Genomic DNA, 18,099 nt, shown 5'->3' with positions numbered 1-18,099 from the left:
TCAGTGCTTTCTAACCCACCTTCTCACAGCAGGGAATTAAGCCCTCTGGGGGATGCAAACAAACTTCAAAGAGAAGATTATGCCCAGACACTAGTACTGTATAGCGTAAGGTTTATATTTAAGTTTGCTCAGATATTTTGGCAGAGATCAGAGATGCAGATCCAATGAACAAAGACTAATTTTAAGACACATTCTTTGCAATCATCTAAATGGCAAAAATAACTCTTAAATAGTATCAGAAAAAGGCAGATATAATAAGTTGTATAAATAAAAAAAGGTTGTAGAAGTAGACAAAAGTTACCTAAAATCAAATACTAAGTGACAGCTTATTCACTGGTATTAGCAACTAGGAAATCTTACGAATTCCCAAAGAAAGTAAACAGCACCATGAGTTCAGTTTGTGTACCCAAATTTTATTTGCACACTCTTTGGAAGATGTCCCACTCAGTGTCACAGGTCTGGATGCAATATCTAAGTAGAACTGACAGAATACATGTCCCTTCCATGGATGTCATGGAATGCTTTCAGAGCAAAGAACACATGAGAGTTGACAATACCTTCACTAGTTCAGACATTAATAGTAATCGAGGGGAAAAAGAACTGTCTTTAACGTCTAGTAGTATTTCTTACCAGCCTTTCTCACATTTGTCACCCTTTCATTGTGAGGTAATTTTTTAGGTATTATTTAGAAGTACCTGACCATTTTATAAAAACACATTTTATGTAGAGGAATAGCGTATCTTAGTAATTTGGCTTTATTTGGTTTCCCAATTTTTAAAAATCATGGATAAGGAATCAAATTTAAGTTTAGCTTTTCTGGATATTAATCATCTAAAAGAAAATTAAAATCCTTGATATATTAAAGAATGTGAAAGACAAAACTATAAATTTCTCCAAAGAAAATGTAGGATAATAGCTTCTTATCTGTAGGGTAGGAAAACATTGATATACTGTAGATATGAAAATCAAGAAGTTTTGATCAAAGATAACAGAAAGAGAGGGAAAGACAAACCACAGAGTAGGAGACAATATCTACAACACACTTGCCCAGATAATTAATAGTAGCAGGACAAACAATTTCTTATAAATCAACAAGGAAAAGATAGAAAACAATTAAAAAATGAGTAAGCCTTGAACAGGCACTTTAAAAAGAAAGGTATTCACGAGGTTAGTAAGCGTATGAAAAGGTGCTCAATCTCATTAGTCACCAGGAAAACGCAAATAAAAACAACAAGGAGATACTACCACACAACTACCAGGTTGGCCAAACCCAACAAATTTAATTGTATTAAGGACTAATGAATATGTTCAACAATAAAGACTATCAAACACTGCTGGAGGGAGTGTAGACAAGCACAATCAACTTTGAAAAACAGTTTAGCATTATCCAGTAATCAAATATGGTATATATCCTATGTAAAAGTATGTTTACATGCTCCAGGATTTATGTATAAAGATCACAGCAGCCTTGCTTGTAATAGCCAAAAACTGCAAACAACTTCAAGTGCTTTCAATAGTAGAATGAATAAACTGTGATATAATCTTAAAGTGTATTACACTGCAATGAAAATAAATGACACACAGCAACACAGGGGACCCTTACAGACTTGAGCAAACAAGCAGCAAAACTACATACAGAATAATTCTATAAAATTCAGAAACAGGCACTACTAAATTAAATTTTTCAAGGAACTATACTTATGTGGTAAAACTACAAAGAAAAACAAAGAAATGAGTATCACAAAAGTCAGGATAGTAGTTACCTCTGGAGAAGGGGAGTGGAGGGACTTCTGGGGCACTGGCCAGCCCCACCTCTAACATTTACAGGGCCTTGGCAAGAGTACAAACAGAGGCCCACAAACCATATATCTAAATATTTACAAGATATGAAATAAGCTAACAAACTATTAAATAAAATATGTTCCATCCTCCTATCATAACTACTTGGAAGGCCAGATTCACACTGAAAATTCTTGGATTCCTTAGAGTTCCATGTAGAAACATGGTTCAGGGAAAACTGGCCACTGGCCCACTGTCCATCTCCCCCTTTTCCATCCCACACTGCCAGGAACCTCACACACAGGGATGCAGTCACCTCCACTCAACAAGCCCAAGCTCCATCGCATACCCTACTCCCCACAAACAGATACCCTGAGGCCACCCCTTGGGGCTAGGGGTGTGTACACCAGTAGCCAGTCTACCCTCAGAAGGACAAACCCTAGGGAAGACTCACACAGACTCTGGAAATAAGCCTGGGGCCACTGGGTCAAGAAATTCTTAGATCCTAGGTATTCAAAGTTTGTCTAGGATGGAAGGGTTTGGGCTCTAAATGGGCATGTCCCATAGGCCCCACAGACTCCTTGCTTGAAAGGGGCACTTCAGAAGAGGGCCAAAGCAGGGCCCTCTAAAGCATAGGGCTAGGGCAGGGGTCTTCTTGCCAGGACCAGAATTTCCTTAAAACCAGGCAATATTATTTGTCTTAACATGAATAGCGGTAACATGGGTACTCACTTTATAATTATTAAACTGTACACAAAAGTTTTATGCACATTTTGCCACAAATAATGGGATGGACATCATGTCCCTGCTGATATGATACACTAAGAAGGATATAATATCACGTTTGAAATACTCCCACCCAAAATTCATAACCTAATCTAATCATGAGGATACAATCAGATTCAAACCCAGGGACTTTCTACAAAACAAGAGACCTAATTCCTTCAAAAACATTTCATAAAGGGTTTAAAAAAAACAAGGTTGCAAAACTGTTCCAGACTGGAAAAAACTACATAGATGTGAAAACTAAATGGATTACATGATCCTGAATTCTGGATCAGAGGCGAAAGTGCTATAAAGGATATTATTGGGACAACTGATTAAACATGGACAAATGACATTAACTTTCTTATTTTGGTAACTGTACTGGAGTTATTTAAGAAAATGTCCTTATTCTTAGGAGGTATATCCTCAAGTATTTAGGGGTGAAGGGTCACAATGTCTGCAACTTATTCTCAAAAGGTTCAGCAAAAAATACACACAGAGTAATAAAGCAAATGTGGCAAAATAGTAACAATTGATGAGTCTAAGGAAAAGGGGGTATGCACTTAACTATTCTTGTAACTTTTATCTTTTAAAATATTTTCAAAGTTTTTAAAAAGTAAACTAAAGGGTTAAACAAGAAAAGAGTTGTCTACGGGGAGAGGAATTAGATGACTGAAAGAAGAGGATAAGGTAAAGACTCCATTTTGTTCCTTTTTCTTATTTGTACTCATCAAACTTTGTTCACATTCCCCAAGAAAATTCATTTTAACTTTGGGGGAAAAAATCCTACAGCATTGAAAGGGGGAACATTAGCAACTGTAGAAATAAGAAAAGTTTTTGTCCTTAAATCTGTCAAATCACAGCCGTCACCAACTGGTTACTCTGACGAGTCAGCTCACAGAGGTACTGCTGCACGAACACACCTAGTATCAGCTACTTCCCTTCCCAATCCAATGGTTTGCACAATTAGAGGCATAACTTAAGATGAATATTAACATTCTACTTCTAGAATGACCATAAGTTTATAACATGTTTCACAGTCTTCATGAAATAATCCAGAAAGTGGAGCACACGCAATTCTCACTTTTGATATTGAGAAATGCATTCAGTTTAACAAATATTGGTGATATTGTGCAAAACCCTGCAGATGACATGGAGGGATGTGTACAACATGGTCACTGCCCTCAAGAAGGCAACTTAGCAGAGTGAAGAGGACTTGAACCGAAAACCCTGGCTATTCCACACAGTAGCTGTATAATCTTGGTAAGTTATTTGACCTCTCATATTGTTTTCTCATAGGCATAATGGAGACACCATCCAACTACCTTGAAGGGTTGTATTGTAAGGACTGACTACATATGTCAAGCATGTAGGACAACAGAACAACAGATACTCAATAAAAAGTAACTATTTTATGAGGATTACAACCTAATTAAAATAACGAGGTAGAAAATATGTCCAAGGTTTGTACAGTCAATTACGGGCATAACTACCATTGGAATCCTGATTACTCCAAGTTTCTAATCCAAATAAATTCATTCTCCATAAACACCAAATAATACACGCAACTGTTGGTGTGTGGACCGAGAGCCGCTCCCTAACAGACCTTTGGCAAATGCATCACTCTTTTAGGCACCAGGAAAAAGAACACTAGGTCAGAAGGTTATTTTTTCTCATTAACCAAGAAGGATTTTAGGTCAAGAAGTGATTTACTCAGCCTGCACAAGATACTCTAACCTTATCCAAGACCCTGTTGTTCAGGAATACATGTCCAAATTAGTCCAAAAGCTAAAGCCAGAGGAGGTGTTTCCTTCAACTAAGTTCCAACCTTTTTTTAACCAGCTGACAAAATTTACTGAACTAAATCCATTTCAAACAGCTCCTTCCAGTTTACTGGCAGAGATCTCCTTTTATATTATTTTGTAACCTAATTCTAAACCTTCCTTATTAGCAAGGTGACAATATTTCATACTAAATAGTTGACTTCCAGGCATCTCCGAAAGATACAAACCAAAACCCAATGATTACAATGAATAAGGCCATATTTCAAGGCTGTTATAGTAAAACTCTTAATTTAAATTGTTCACTGCAATTATTCTCCATTCCCTAGGATGACGTGGGCACAGATAAAAGGGAAAGACACTTAAACATAAAGATAAGTAACAGTTTAGAATATTCACATATTATCCAATGTGCATGGCTAGCTCATACAATAAACAAACACACCATATCATAATGGAACATGCAAATACCTGAAACAGTGCCACCTGTCCTAGGATAGGCCACTTCAACGTACACTTCAAACATGGTCTCTGGGTTCTGCCTATAAAAGAAACAGATTGTGATTACTGACAAGTATTGAGGGAGCATGGTATAGAATATGCAGGCTGTGGTATAGGGCAGACCTTGATTAAAATCACTAGCTCCACAACTTAACAGCTGTGAAACTTTGGATAAGTTACTCAACTTCTCTGAGCCATGCCCTCCTAATCTATAAGATGAAAATACCTAACCAGAAGAATTATTGTGAAATGTAAAGAAAACACACCAAAATTGCCTAGATACAATGTTTGGCATATAATAGCTTAGCCATTATTATGATTTTACAGATGTCACATTTCCAGTTTACACAGCTGGATCTCCAAAACCATAAATAGAATTTTGAGGAAACTCAAACCAAGGCAACACTAGCACAAAGTAACCTTCTCCCTCATACGCCAGGATAAAATATTCAGATGAAGTTAACTTGCTTATTTACAGGTTTTAAAGACTCAAATAAGAGAAACAGTATCTTATCTCATTAGGCTACAATAAAGACAGGATGCTAATAGGGGGCTTTGCCTAAATTGTCAATGGCAAGTATATGAATGTTCATTATTATATCCTTTTACCTTTTTATGTCATAAATATTTTATATTAAGTTTTTAAAAGATCATAGCACTAAGAGAATGTTAACAGTTGTTCATTCTGAGTGATAAGAACATCGGAGTCATAGTAGCTTCAGATTTTCTCTTTGATTCTAAAACTACAATAAAAAGATTATTTCCAGACTGCATGAAAATCATTTAGTAGAAGAAAATGTTACACATTCAAACATCTATGACTGAATTCTACTTTAAACCTGACAACAAAGCTCAGAGAAGAAATTTTCTGAGTTGCCTAATCAGATCTAAGGCTTAATTTCAATCAACTAAATACCCTGAATTTGCCCAACAGATTCCACTTTTCAAAATAACTATCTCATTTATCTCATTTCATCCTCATTATAATCCTATGAGGTATGTGGATCAGTCATCACCCTCACCATACAGGTGAGAAACCTGAAGCAAAGAGATTCTAAGTGACTTGTCAGTAGTCTCACAACTAGTTAGAAACACAGTCAGAGCTGCAACTCAGACCTCCTGGCGCTCAAATTGTGTTTCATTGATTCTAAGATGAAATTTTTTCCCCACATTTTCCCAAGTCTTACAGTCTACTGCATCTTGCAATTCTAAATGGCAACATTTTTTTCTTTCTTAGTAGTACATATAATAACAGTGCATCTTATAAATAATGGCATCTTAGACTCAGTAAAATACAGTAATACTCCCTCTACTTCCTCAGGGGTAGATGTCTGTCAATCAGGGATCTACTTATTTCTCATGTGAAGGATCATTACTTCCTCACTGAGGAGAAATTTGGGCTTGTGCTTTAAATAAGTACCTAGAGTGAAAAGAGTTGGCTGCTCTAAAAGTCAAGGAATTTAAATATACCTTTGTCAAATATAATTTCTAAATTAGACATTAAATCAGAGTATCTTACTTAACTAAATAAAAGTAAACTCAAGTTTTAAGAAAGGTGTTTAAAAATGTTTTTGTGCCTTTTTTTTTTTCCTGCAAGAGAGTACAAAAGACCTACAAGGTCAGCATCGTTTGGTCACCAAAACATTTGTGGAAAATACCATATGGAACATCCCCTTCATTCAAATAATCTCAAAGTAGAGGGTTTGTTGAAAGAAAGGAATGTTCTAAGGTCATCTGAAGAGTACCAGGAAGATTCCCTCTAAAATCTAAAAATATCTTTAAGCCTATTTTGCAACTGGCTGAATTTCATCTCGGAATTTCATTCCTCCGGATTAAGATAATGGCTTTCAAAATGTATTCTGCAGGACCCTAGGACTCCATGGAGATTCCTTGGAGATTCCACGCATTTTTTACCCAAATGCCCACTTTTAAGCTTATTTTTCCCCATTTAAAAAATTGAAAGGAGGGCTTCCCTGGTGGCGCAGTGGTTGAGAGTCCGCCTGCCGATGCAGGGGACACGGGTTCGTGCCCCTATCCCGGAAGATCCCACATGCCGCGGAGCGGCTGGGCCCGCGAGCCATGGCCGCGGAGCCTGTGTGTCCGGAGCCTGTGCTCCGCAACGGGAGAGGCCACAGCAGTGAGAGGCCCGCGTACAGCAAAAAAAAAAAAAAAAAAATTGAAAGGAAAAAACATGAGCATACAAAGGTGTTACATGCCAAATTTTTTAACACTGGAGCTCCGACATGTTAACCTGTGCCACCAAGTTAAGGTGGTTTGTACAGATCTGCTATCTCTCTAAGCGAAGAACATCCTAATGTTGTCTAAACTCATTATATCTCTGCTTCTTCTCCTCCCTTTCTCTTTAACACACTTCAACCAGGCTTCTGAACCCACCACACCACTGAAACAACTTGTCGTGATCACCAATGACCTCCACATTGCTAAAATGTGCCAAAATGGTAAATTCTCGATGCTTGTCTTAACCTCTCAGCAGCATTTGACACAGCTGATTGATTTGCCCTCCTTCTCCAAACACTTTCTTCACTTGCCTGCCGGGACATCACTCTCAACTGGTATTCTTCCTGCCTTACTGGCTGCTCCTTTGCTGATTCCTTCTCACATAAGCTCTCCTACCCTGGAATTTAGTGCTGGACCTCTCCCTGTCTACACTCATTACTTAAATGATCTCATTCAGTCTCACAGCATTAATTACCAGGCAAATGCTGATGAGCCCCAAAGTCCTGTCTCCAACCCAACTTCTTCCCTGACCCCAGATTCCCTTAGCAACTGCCAGCTCAACATCCCCATCTGGATTTCTAAGAAGCATTTCTAACCTAACAAATGGCACTTTTCTTCCTCAGACCTGCATTTCCTGATATCCACCAGTTAAGTGGAAAAAAAAAAAAAAAAAAAACCCCACCAAACTCAGCTCTGGAGATGGATGGTGGTGATGGTTGCACAAGAATATGAGTGTACTTAATATCACTGAACCATACACTGAAAAATGGTTAGGCTGGTAAATTTTATGTTATGTGCATTTTACTATAATTAAAAAAATGAGAAGGAAAAAAGTCTTTACAAGGTCCTACATTATCTGGCCTCTGCCTGTCTCTCCAGTTTCATTTCATACCTCTCTCTCCTTGCCCACTGCACTCTAGCCATACTGGCCTTCTGTCTGCTCCTCAACACACCTAATTCATTCCTATCTTATAGCCTTTTGTATTGATCTTCATATAGGTGGTCCTTCCTGTCATTCAAAATAAGGCTTATACCTGACCTCCTCAGAAAGGCCTTCCCCAACACACTCTCTACCATCGAATTTTAATTCTCCACATCACACCAATCACAACCTGTTTCCCTCCTCTAAATGTAAACTGCAGGAGAGCAGGGATTTTTGTCTGTCATACCCACTAGTTTTTCCCAGGTACCTAAACAGTGCCTGGCACATAGCCAGAATCAAATAAATATTGAGAAGGAATAAAGGAAGTACAGACTAGCTTTCCTGGGGTCTACAGGATTTCAATAAATGACTGGAGTGATTATACACTTTTATGACTCAAACTTTAGCATGTTAAAAGATAGATTTGAAGCCCCACCTCCAGGGTTTCTGGAGTAGGACCCAAGAATTAGCATTTCCAATAAGTACCCAGGTAATAGTGATGCTGCTGGACTAGTGATCACACTTTAAGAACCACTGATCTAGTTAAATGGAATTCTTCTTCCAAATAATTTGTACATATAACATAAAATAAACATAAGGTATACCTCAATAATCCATCATTTCAACAGTGCTTTTGCAATTAAAAGATTTCAAAAAAATAAGCATTTGTGGAAGCAATGAAGCTAACTTCTCTTCTAGTGTTACCCATAGTTACTGCCTCATTGTAATGCATAATAAAACTACCTAAGTTTCTTACTCAGTTCAAATAGCTGCCAGAGCTCTATTACATGGAGCCAAAGATTATGACAGTCTCTTTAGGAAAAAAAAGAAAAGAAAAGAAAAGAAAAAAGCTGACTACAACCCTAAAAACAAACTGGACTATACAAGTTATAGTCATGCTCATTTACATGTTACATTACAGAAGAAGTAGTGAGAGAACGGAGCCCGCGTTTCCGCAGAGCTGGAACTCCCGGCTCGGGGTCTCTTCCCTCCCCCGTCATGGAACTGCCCCGGAGCCCGAGGGGAGGGCAGCCTCACTGAGGCTGCTGGCTCTGGAGGGGCCCCAGCGGCCGAAGCCGCGACAGGCATGGGGACGGCGGGCCGGTTGTTTCAACAAGTAACTTAAAGACAAAATGGAAAAACAAGGAGGTTTGTGCCTGAGATCATGTTGATGTGAAACCAGGGATGGCCACCTTGTGCCAGCCATGTGGATGAAAGGCTCTTGGTGCTGCAGCCAGGAGTCAGTGCTGTGCCTCTGAGGTGGGAGAGCCAACTTCAGGACACTGGTCCACAAGAGACCTCCCAGCTCCACGTAATATCAAACGGCAAAAATCTCCCAGAGATCTCCATCTCAACGCCAAGACCCAGCTTCACTCAACGACCAGCAAGCTACAGTGCTGGACACCCTATGCTAAACAACTAGCAAGACAGGAACACAGCCCATGGATGCTAACCCATCCATTAGCAGAGAGGCTGCCTAAAATCATAATAAGGCTACAGACACCCCAAAACACACCACCAGACGTGGACCTGCCCACCAGAAAGACAAGATCCAGCCTCATCCACCAGAACACAGGCACTAGTCCCCTCCACCAGGAAACCTACACAACCCACTAAACCAACTTTAGCCACTGGGGACAGACACAAAAAACAACGGGAACTACGAACCTGCAGCCTGTGAAAAGGAGACCCCAAACACAGTAAGATAAGCAAAATGAGAAGACAGAAAAACACACAGCAGATGAAGGAGCAAGATAAAAACCCACCAGACCTAACAAATGAAGAGGAAATAGGCAGTCTACCTGAAAAAGTATTCAGAATAATGATAGTAAAGATGATCCAAAATCTTGGAAATAGAATAGAGAAAATGCAAGAAACATTTAACAAGGACCTAGAAGAACTAAAGAGGAAACAAGCAACAATGAACAACACAATAAATGAATTTAAAAATACTCTAGAAGGGATCAATAGCAGAATAACTGAGGCAGAGGAATGGATAAGTGACCTGGAAGATAAAATAGTGGAAATAACTACTGCAGAGCAGAATAAAGAAAAAAGAATGAAAAGAACTGAGAACAGTCTCAGAGACCTCTGGGACAACATTAAACGCACCAACATTTGAATTACAGGGGTCCCAGAAGAAGAAGAGAAAAAGAAAGGGACTCAGAAAAAGTAGTGACTAATGATGTGACATTGTGACAAGTTATATAACATACCAACAAATATACATAAGGGCCAGTGAAGCCAATGCAGATGGAAGCATTTTCTATTTCTCTGCACATCAAAAAATAAGTTTTAAAGTGTCTCCTCTAAATGTAAATGGCCAAGCGACTCTTACTTAATATTTTTATTAAACCACTAATACTGTAACAATTTCCAGAGAATCTGTGGAACTACTGAATACCTTGAGACTACTTATTTCCTCCATTACTCTTTAAGATGCTTAATATTTTTAACTACTTGGCTAAAGGAACTGAAAATCCTATTTCTGTCCTATTAACACTCCTGCTAATTCAGTACATGTAATGAAGTTAAAAATACTATATTCCGAGCCATTTTCCAATACAGACCCAAGCTTTCCCAGAACACATCATATCTTAACATATTACCATGGAAATGTCCTGGTTCTGCCATGATATCCCATTATTAGTTGCCTTATACTCCTATACCTCCATGATCTGGAACTCTGCCCATCTGCCAAGCTCTTTTTTGCCACCCACCTTACCTCGTGCAGTCTTGCACCCTAAGATCCAGCTATAGAGAACTACTTGTCTCTCTGAACAAACCATGCTCTGATTCTCTAATGATAACATCATTACCATACCACTGCCCGTACCTACTGTTTCCTAGGTGCCAGGCATGATCCTAAGCACTGCACATGCATTATCTCAGATAATCTTCAACAACCCTGTAAGTATTATTACCCCCAGTTTAGAGATGAGGACACTGAAACTCAGAGGATAAACTAGCCAAAGTCAAAGCAAGGAAGTGGCAGAATCAGCATGGATCATCCAAAGGCACTAACCACTTTACTATTCTACCTTATTCAGCTGCTCTTCTGGAAGGAACTATCTGTCCAGTCTTTTTCATCAAGGCTTAGCTCAGGCATTTCCTCCTCTCTGGGAAGCCTTCTCAATCCCCCCACACTCACATCCTAGACTGGGTTAAGTGCCCCTCCTCCGTGCTCCCAAGGCACCCTGTACTTCCCCACTTTTGCAGCTCTTACCACATTCGACCCTGACACAATCACAACTACCTGGAGAGCTTTTAAAAGTCCTGACGCCCAGGCCACACCCCAGAACAATTAAATCAGAATCTCCAGGCTTTTTTTTAAACCTCCCCAACTTATTCCAATGTGCAGCCAAGGTGGAGAAACATCCGTGTGCCTCTAATTAAATATCTGTCTTCCCCTCTAGACTGGCAGCTCCTTGAAGGCACCAACTGTCTTCTCATATCCTAGTCCGACACCTGGCACAATAAATGTCTGATGAATGAGTTTTCCTCCAACATCTGACAGTTTCCAGTTCCCAGTAACTGTTTCTCTTTCTCTAACAAGAGGTAACTTACTAAATATACACTGCTTACACCTGACTGTTATTCTTTAAAGATGTTTTCCTTTGGAGTCAAAGGTATCAATAAGTCACACCTGCTAACAACAGCCTTGGCTCTTAAATATGAAAAAATGACACATAAGCAGTTAAAATGTGTTTGAAAGAAGGGAGGTCTGGTCGGTTCTTGCCTCTGGGAGAATGAAGCCTGAGAGTAAGGCAAGAGAGCATTTCTATTCAATACCACACTCTTCTGAACACAATTCTCAGTGATTCACTGGAAGGGCCATGCTCTGTGCTCAGGGCCATATTCTCAAAATGATTAAGTACACTCAGCTTGAAGTCATGAAACAGACAAAGGCTTTGACAATATTCAGGCAGCGGGAAAGCTAATTTTTTAAAAAGAGCATCATGCTATTGATCACTCTGCTGGATCATCAGCTTTCAATTAGGACCTACTTTTCTTCAATTACAACATATTATGAGATTAGGAGAAAAATGTAACACTAACTCCTCACAAAATGAATCTGCTGCATATGATAACCATGCCATCATGCTAGGCCCTCAACGCTTTAAGTGTTATTTAGAAGTACAAACTGAGACGCACACAGTACTGGGATCCCTTACTCATTTCACAGCTATCAAATCTTCACACCAGCTAGTATTCTACAGCAAAACAGCAACCTATTCTCTATGGACTAGGGTAAAACTTCAGCACACTGTATCCTTAATTACAAACTTATATGCTGAGGGGGCTGAGGTATAGTATTTCAAAATTCATACCAACTGAACTGTCTTAAAGTTGACAACATGGTCAAAAGTAACTGTATACACTTCAGAATGTGCTAGCAAACATCACCTAATAAACACTGATTCCTTTAAGCTAGATATACAAGCAAAAAAGGTAGTGTTAATATTTCCAACAAGTCTCCATTTGTTTCAGTAGACTCTGAAATTAAAGCCGTTTTTCCAGACTGAAAATGCTGTATCAAAGGGTGCTTTCTAACCCATAACCAGTTAACACCTCCATAGAAGAACGCTGTCACTGTTGAGACTTGTCAGAAAATGATTAACTTAGTTGTGTAATTATACAAACAAGTCATTTCAAGATTTTGCACTTAACTTTTCATGTCTAATACTGTTCTCAGGATCAGATTAATAAAGATACACAGATACTACTATGAGAGGAGATACAAAGTTTTACCTTACCATAGATTCCTATGGAAAGATTCTTATGCCACAATGTGCAAAGCAAGTTAACTGGAAGAAGGAGAGCTGGATCCCCAGCAGAAGGACAGAGCCTGCACATCCCTCCACAATGTGCAATACTCCATGCACTTTTAATAAATTCTCTCCTGTACTGAGCAGCACTGTAAAATCTAGACTCTCCAATCGTATTAATGGCATTTGCAAAGATGGCATCCATTTCCTTGTCAATAAATATTTTTGTCCTTAAAAAAATTTTAAGAGCCTCCCCTTCCCTAAGTTTTCCTCTGCTCTTTCTGAACAATTTACTCCTAAAACTATCACGTGGCAGAGCAGGGTAGATGCCCACGTCAGCGATGGCTCGGCGTGAGATGTCAAAGCCTGAGCAGGGTGAGGAAAATGTCCCTCAGAGGGGGTGACCTGACAAAAGACATCAGATCATGAGCGAGGTAGGAGAACGTCCACAGTAAGAGGTGGCCTGGCCAATATGATGTCAAATCAGAGTGAATGAGGAAGGCATCCACTGAGGGGAAGCACCTTGGCATGCGGAGCCAGAACATGAGTGGGCTGGAAAAAGCATTCATGCTCAAGGGCAGCCACAACCAGGATGTTGAAACACAAGGAGTGTGAAAGGTGCCCCATGGAGGAACAGCCCAACACGGGTATCAGAGCCCAAGAGGGTGAGGAGCATGTCCAAGCACGAGGGACCCTAGAGTTGGGTGGGGAGCCAGGGCAGGTATGAGGAGGTTATGTGGGGTGAGAGGAGACTTGCCTAGCATCATGGTGAATCAGAGGGCAAGCAGGGCATCCACAGGGCAGTGGGAGAGCAGGGGCATGTCAAACCACTGTAATCCCAGGAAAGCAAGGTAAATGAGTAGAGCATCCACATGGGGTGGAAGGTGATGGGGGAACATGCCTAACGCAAGTCCAAGACCAGTAAGGAAGGCCTGCTTTCTCACAGTTGAGGTTAGCAGAAAACCATAATAGAATGAGTTCTACGGAGCTGAATTTGAATTGGAGATACTAATGTGATTTCAAGGTTTTCAGTAAATATATAATAGAGAACTGTAAATATGACCTGACTTTTAACACACACATACTTCCTGGCTCTGTCTACTGAAAGGGCCTTGGCAAGAGTAACACCCCAATAGCAATGAGCATATCTAGGACCCAGACCTTGGCTTCTAAATACAACCATCCTCTAAAAGGAACCGGGGGTCCTTGGAGAAATACCTGATTCCAGGGCTGGGGTAGAGAAAGTACAAGACGAGACTGAAACATCCTATTGTGCTAGAAAGCAAAGAAGTGCTCAAAGAATGATGGGGACATGTCAGAAGGATACAGGAGACAGCTTTAAAAGGCTCCCACTGCCAATCTGGGTAGTGTGAGCATCAAAATCAATAATGATATTAACAGATTATTAACGAATCAAATAAACAGAAAACTGTGAGCCCACACTGCTATAAATGAATAAATTGACAACTTAATGAGAAATGGAGTATTTACGTAGTTTTAAAGTATCTTCCCACAAAATCTTTACTAATTGCAATGACGAAGAGTAACTTTTCAGTGTAGAAGTTTGGCAAAAACTACCTTAATCAAGTCATTAAAGTGATCACCATCAGGAATGGACAAACTACTAGAATGCAATGAGAAGAGCACAGCATCACGCCCATGACAGTCCTGTCCAAGATGCTTAACCTGAATCTAATCTTGAGGAAACATCGGGCAAACTCAAGTTGAGGGACCATCTAAAAACTATCTGACCTGTAATTTTCAGAAGTGTCAATGTCATGAAAATCAAGGAAAGACTGAAGATCTTTCCAGACTGAAGGAAACTAAAGAGACATGACAAATAAATGCAATGTATAATTCTGAACTGGATTGTTTTGCTCTAAAGAATGTTATTGAGACAATGACTGAAATATGAACGAGGTCTAATGACTAGAGATAGTAATGAAGCAGTGTTAATTTCCTGATTTTGATGGTTGTATTGTGGTTATACAGGAGAGTGTCCTTGTTTGTACGAAAAGCACACTGAAGTACTCAGGGGTGCGGAGCTGGAAACAACCTAAGTGTCCATCATCGGATGAATGGATAAAGAAGATGTGGCACATATATACAATGGAATATTACTCAGCCATAAAAAGAAACGAAACTGAGCTATTTGTAATGAGGTGGATAGACCTAGAGTCTGTCATACAGAGTGAAGTAAGTCAGAAAGAGAAAGACAAATACTGTATGCTAACACATATATATGGAATTTTAAAAAAAATGTCATGAAGAACCTAGGGGTAAAACGGGAATAAGGACACAGACCTACTTGAGAATGGACTTGAGGATATGGGGAGGGGGAAGGGTAAGCTGTGACAACGCAAAAGAGAGGCATGGACATATATACACTACCAAACGTAAGGTAGATAGATAGTGGGAAGCAGCCGCATAGCACAGGGAGATCAGCTCGGTGCTTTGTGACCGCCTGGAGGGGTGGGATGGGGAGGGTGGGAGGGAGGGAGATGCATGAGGGAAGGGATGTGGGAACAGATGTATATGTATGACTGATTCACTTTGTTATAAAGCAGAAACTAATAAAAAATTAAAAATTTTAAAAAAATTACAAAAAAAAAGTATTCAGGGGTGATGGGGTATCAGGTCAGCACCTCGCTTAAAACTGGTTTTTAGAAAAGTTCTCCATATTGCCAACTTTTCTGTAAGATTCTGTTTTTTAAAAAAATTTAATAAAACAAAAACAACCATTAATAGCAATTTCCCTGAGCTGTTTTTTACCAAGATATTCTCACAAAAATAATATGTGGTTCTATAGAAAGAGCCCAGGACTAAATATCAGAGAGTCTGGGTTCCAATCCCAGGTAAATCCCTTACTCACTATGGGATTAGAACAAGCCATTTACCCTTTCACACATCAGCTTCCTCCTCCATCAAGAGATAACATCTGCCCTGCTCATCTCAAAAGCTGTTTTAGGGATCAAATGAAAGAAAAACAAGCAAGTGCTTTGTGAACTAAAAGATACTAAACCAAGGTAAAGAGTATTATTTATTATAAAAAAATAAAATTGCTTCACCTTACAAATCACAGGCTTTGTAAGTAGTCCAGAAATTATTGTGTATTTCAAAGATTCAAAACTCTTAAGCTTTCAAACACTGTTACTAAAAGCAATCCAGAAAATAAGGAACTATCCAAATAGAAACATTAGTCTAGGGAATAAATGAATTTTAAGAACAAGGGGTAAGAGTTCACACTTAACAAAAAGTGAATAAAACAAATATCTCCTCTACAGGGAAAAAATACTGAACAAATGCAATATATGAAAATCAAAAGAGTCTCTGATATACAACTTTACTTCTCAATCGGTAATACTGTGACTATTTGTATACTTTTATGGTTAACGTGGAACTCTCACCTACATTTCTGAACCCGCCTGTCAAAACCTTGTCAAGGTAGTGGGATAGTATTACCCTCCCTGTTTAACAGAAAAAGAAACTGAGGCTAGGACGTGGTAATACTCCAGCTGATTCCTGGTTTTCAGATTACAAAACCCACAACTTTTCCATGACTTTTCAAAAATTACTCTCAGGTTGTTTAAAGTAGCAACTCTTAATCCTAGATTAGGAGTGGGGGGGACAGACCATTCCAAAGAGCTCATGAAAAGCTTCACTAACTTCCCAGGGAAAATTACATATAATTTTTCAGGGAGCTCATGAGGCTACATATGGAAATAAATAGCTTATATCACTAATGACTTGCTTTTATGTTCTTCCTCATTTAATCCTCAAGCCAAGCCTATGAGAGGAAGGTTAACATCATTACCGCATTTAAAAAGAGCAGATACTCTGCACAATAGCAAGCAGCTTCTAAACCTTAATACTTACTGAACACTTAACTATGTGTCATATACTTTTCTAAGCACTTTTTTACGTATTATCTCATTTAATCTTCCCAACAACCTGTGAAACAGCAACTATTATCATTCCTATTTTACAGGTGAGGAAACTGAAATAAAATAAAAATAAAAGCTTAACTTCCCAAGGTCAACAGCTTGTAAGAGACAAAGCTGGGATATGAACTCAGTGTGGCTAGAGCTCCTATTTTTTAAACCAACTCTACATATATAATATACAATTGTATCTATATTAATATATACACAGTAAAATGCACCCATTTAAGTGTACAGTTCTAGGAGTTTTTGCAACTGTATACATTCATGTAACTTATACTCCACTGATTTTTTTTAAATAAATAATTTATGTATTTATTTATTGGCTGTGTTGGGTCTTCATTGCTGCGCACAGGCTTTCTCTAGTTGCGGCAAGCGGGGGCTACTCTTCCTTGTGGTGCGTGGGCTTCTCACTGTGGTGGCTTCTCTTGTTGTGGAGCACGACTCTAGGCATGCAGGTTTCAGTAGTTGTGGCACACGGGCTCAGTAGTTGTGGCTCACAAGCTCAAGAGCACAGGCTCAGAAGTTGTGGTGCACAGGCTTAGGTACTCCACGGCATGTGGGATCTTCCTGGACCAGGGCTCAAACCTGTGTCCCCTGCACTGGCAGGCAGATTCCTAACCACTGTGCCACCAGGGAAGTCCCTACTCCATTGATTTTTTTAAGACTTTTTTTTTAAAGAGAAGTTTTAGGTTTGTAGCAAAGTTGAAAGGAAAATTTAAAAATTTCCTACATACTTACTGCCTTCACACACGCACAGTCATCTGCACTATCAAGATCTCCCACCAGAGTGGTACATTCATAACAGTTGATGAACCTACATTGATACATCATTATCACCCAAAGTCCACTGTTTACATTACAGTTCACTCTAGGGGTTGTATATTCTATGGGTTTGGACAAATGTCTAATGACATGTATCCATCTTTATAGTATACAGAGTATTTTCACTGCCCTAAAAATCCTCTGTGCTCCACCTATTCATACCTCCATGTACCACCACCCGCCCAACCCCTGGCAAACACCGATCTTTTTACTGTCTCCATAATTTTGCCTTTTCCAGAATGTCATAGTTGGAATGATACAGTATGTAGCCTTTTCAGATGCGTTTCAAATTCCTGTGTCTTTTCATGGCTTGAGAGTTCATTTCCTATTAGTGCTGAATCATATTCCATTGCCTGGACATATCATAGTTTATCCATTCACCCATAGAAGGACATCTTGGTTGCTCCCAAGTATTAACTATTATGAATAAAGCTGCTATAAACATCCATGTGCAGGTGTTTGTGTGGACATAAGTTTGTAACTCCTTTGGGTAAATACCAAGGAGCCTGATTACTGGATTGTATGGCAAGAGTATGTTTAGTTTTGAAAGAAACCACCAAATTGGCTGTACTGGGACT

At 39.3% G+C, this 18,099-nt stretch overlaps 1 protein-coding gene across 4 annotated transcripts in view; it reads right to left on the bottom strand.

Annotated features, from left to right (window-relative positions):
* The window catches only part of DENND1A (DENN domain containing 1A), a 543,444-nt gene that overhangs the window by 493,234 nt on the left and 32,111 nt on the right, over positions 1 to 18,099 (bottom strand). For all 4 annotated transcript variants that reach the window (XM_060100633.1, XM_060100635.1, XM_060100634.1 and 1 more), the window contains exon 2: positions 4,797 to 4,867. In XM_060100633.1, coding sequence (XP_059956616.1) covers positions 4,797 to 4,867 — 71 coding nt within the window. The remainder of the gene's footprint in view (positions 1 to 4,796; positions 4,868 to 18,099) is intronic.

The sequence above is a fragment of the Mesoplodon densirostris genome, chromosome 6 (assembly GCF_025265405.1).
Source record: "Mesoplodon densirostris isolate mMesDen1 chromosome 6, mMesDen1 primary haplotype, whole genome shotgun sequence".
NCBI lineage: Eukaryota > Metazoa > Chordata > Mammalia > Artiodactyla > Ziphiidae > Mesoplodon > Mesoplodon densirostris.
This window is presented reverse-complemented; position numbering and strand designations above follow the sequence as displayed.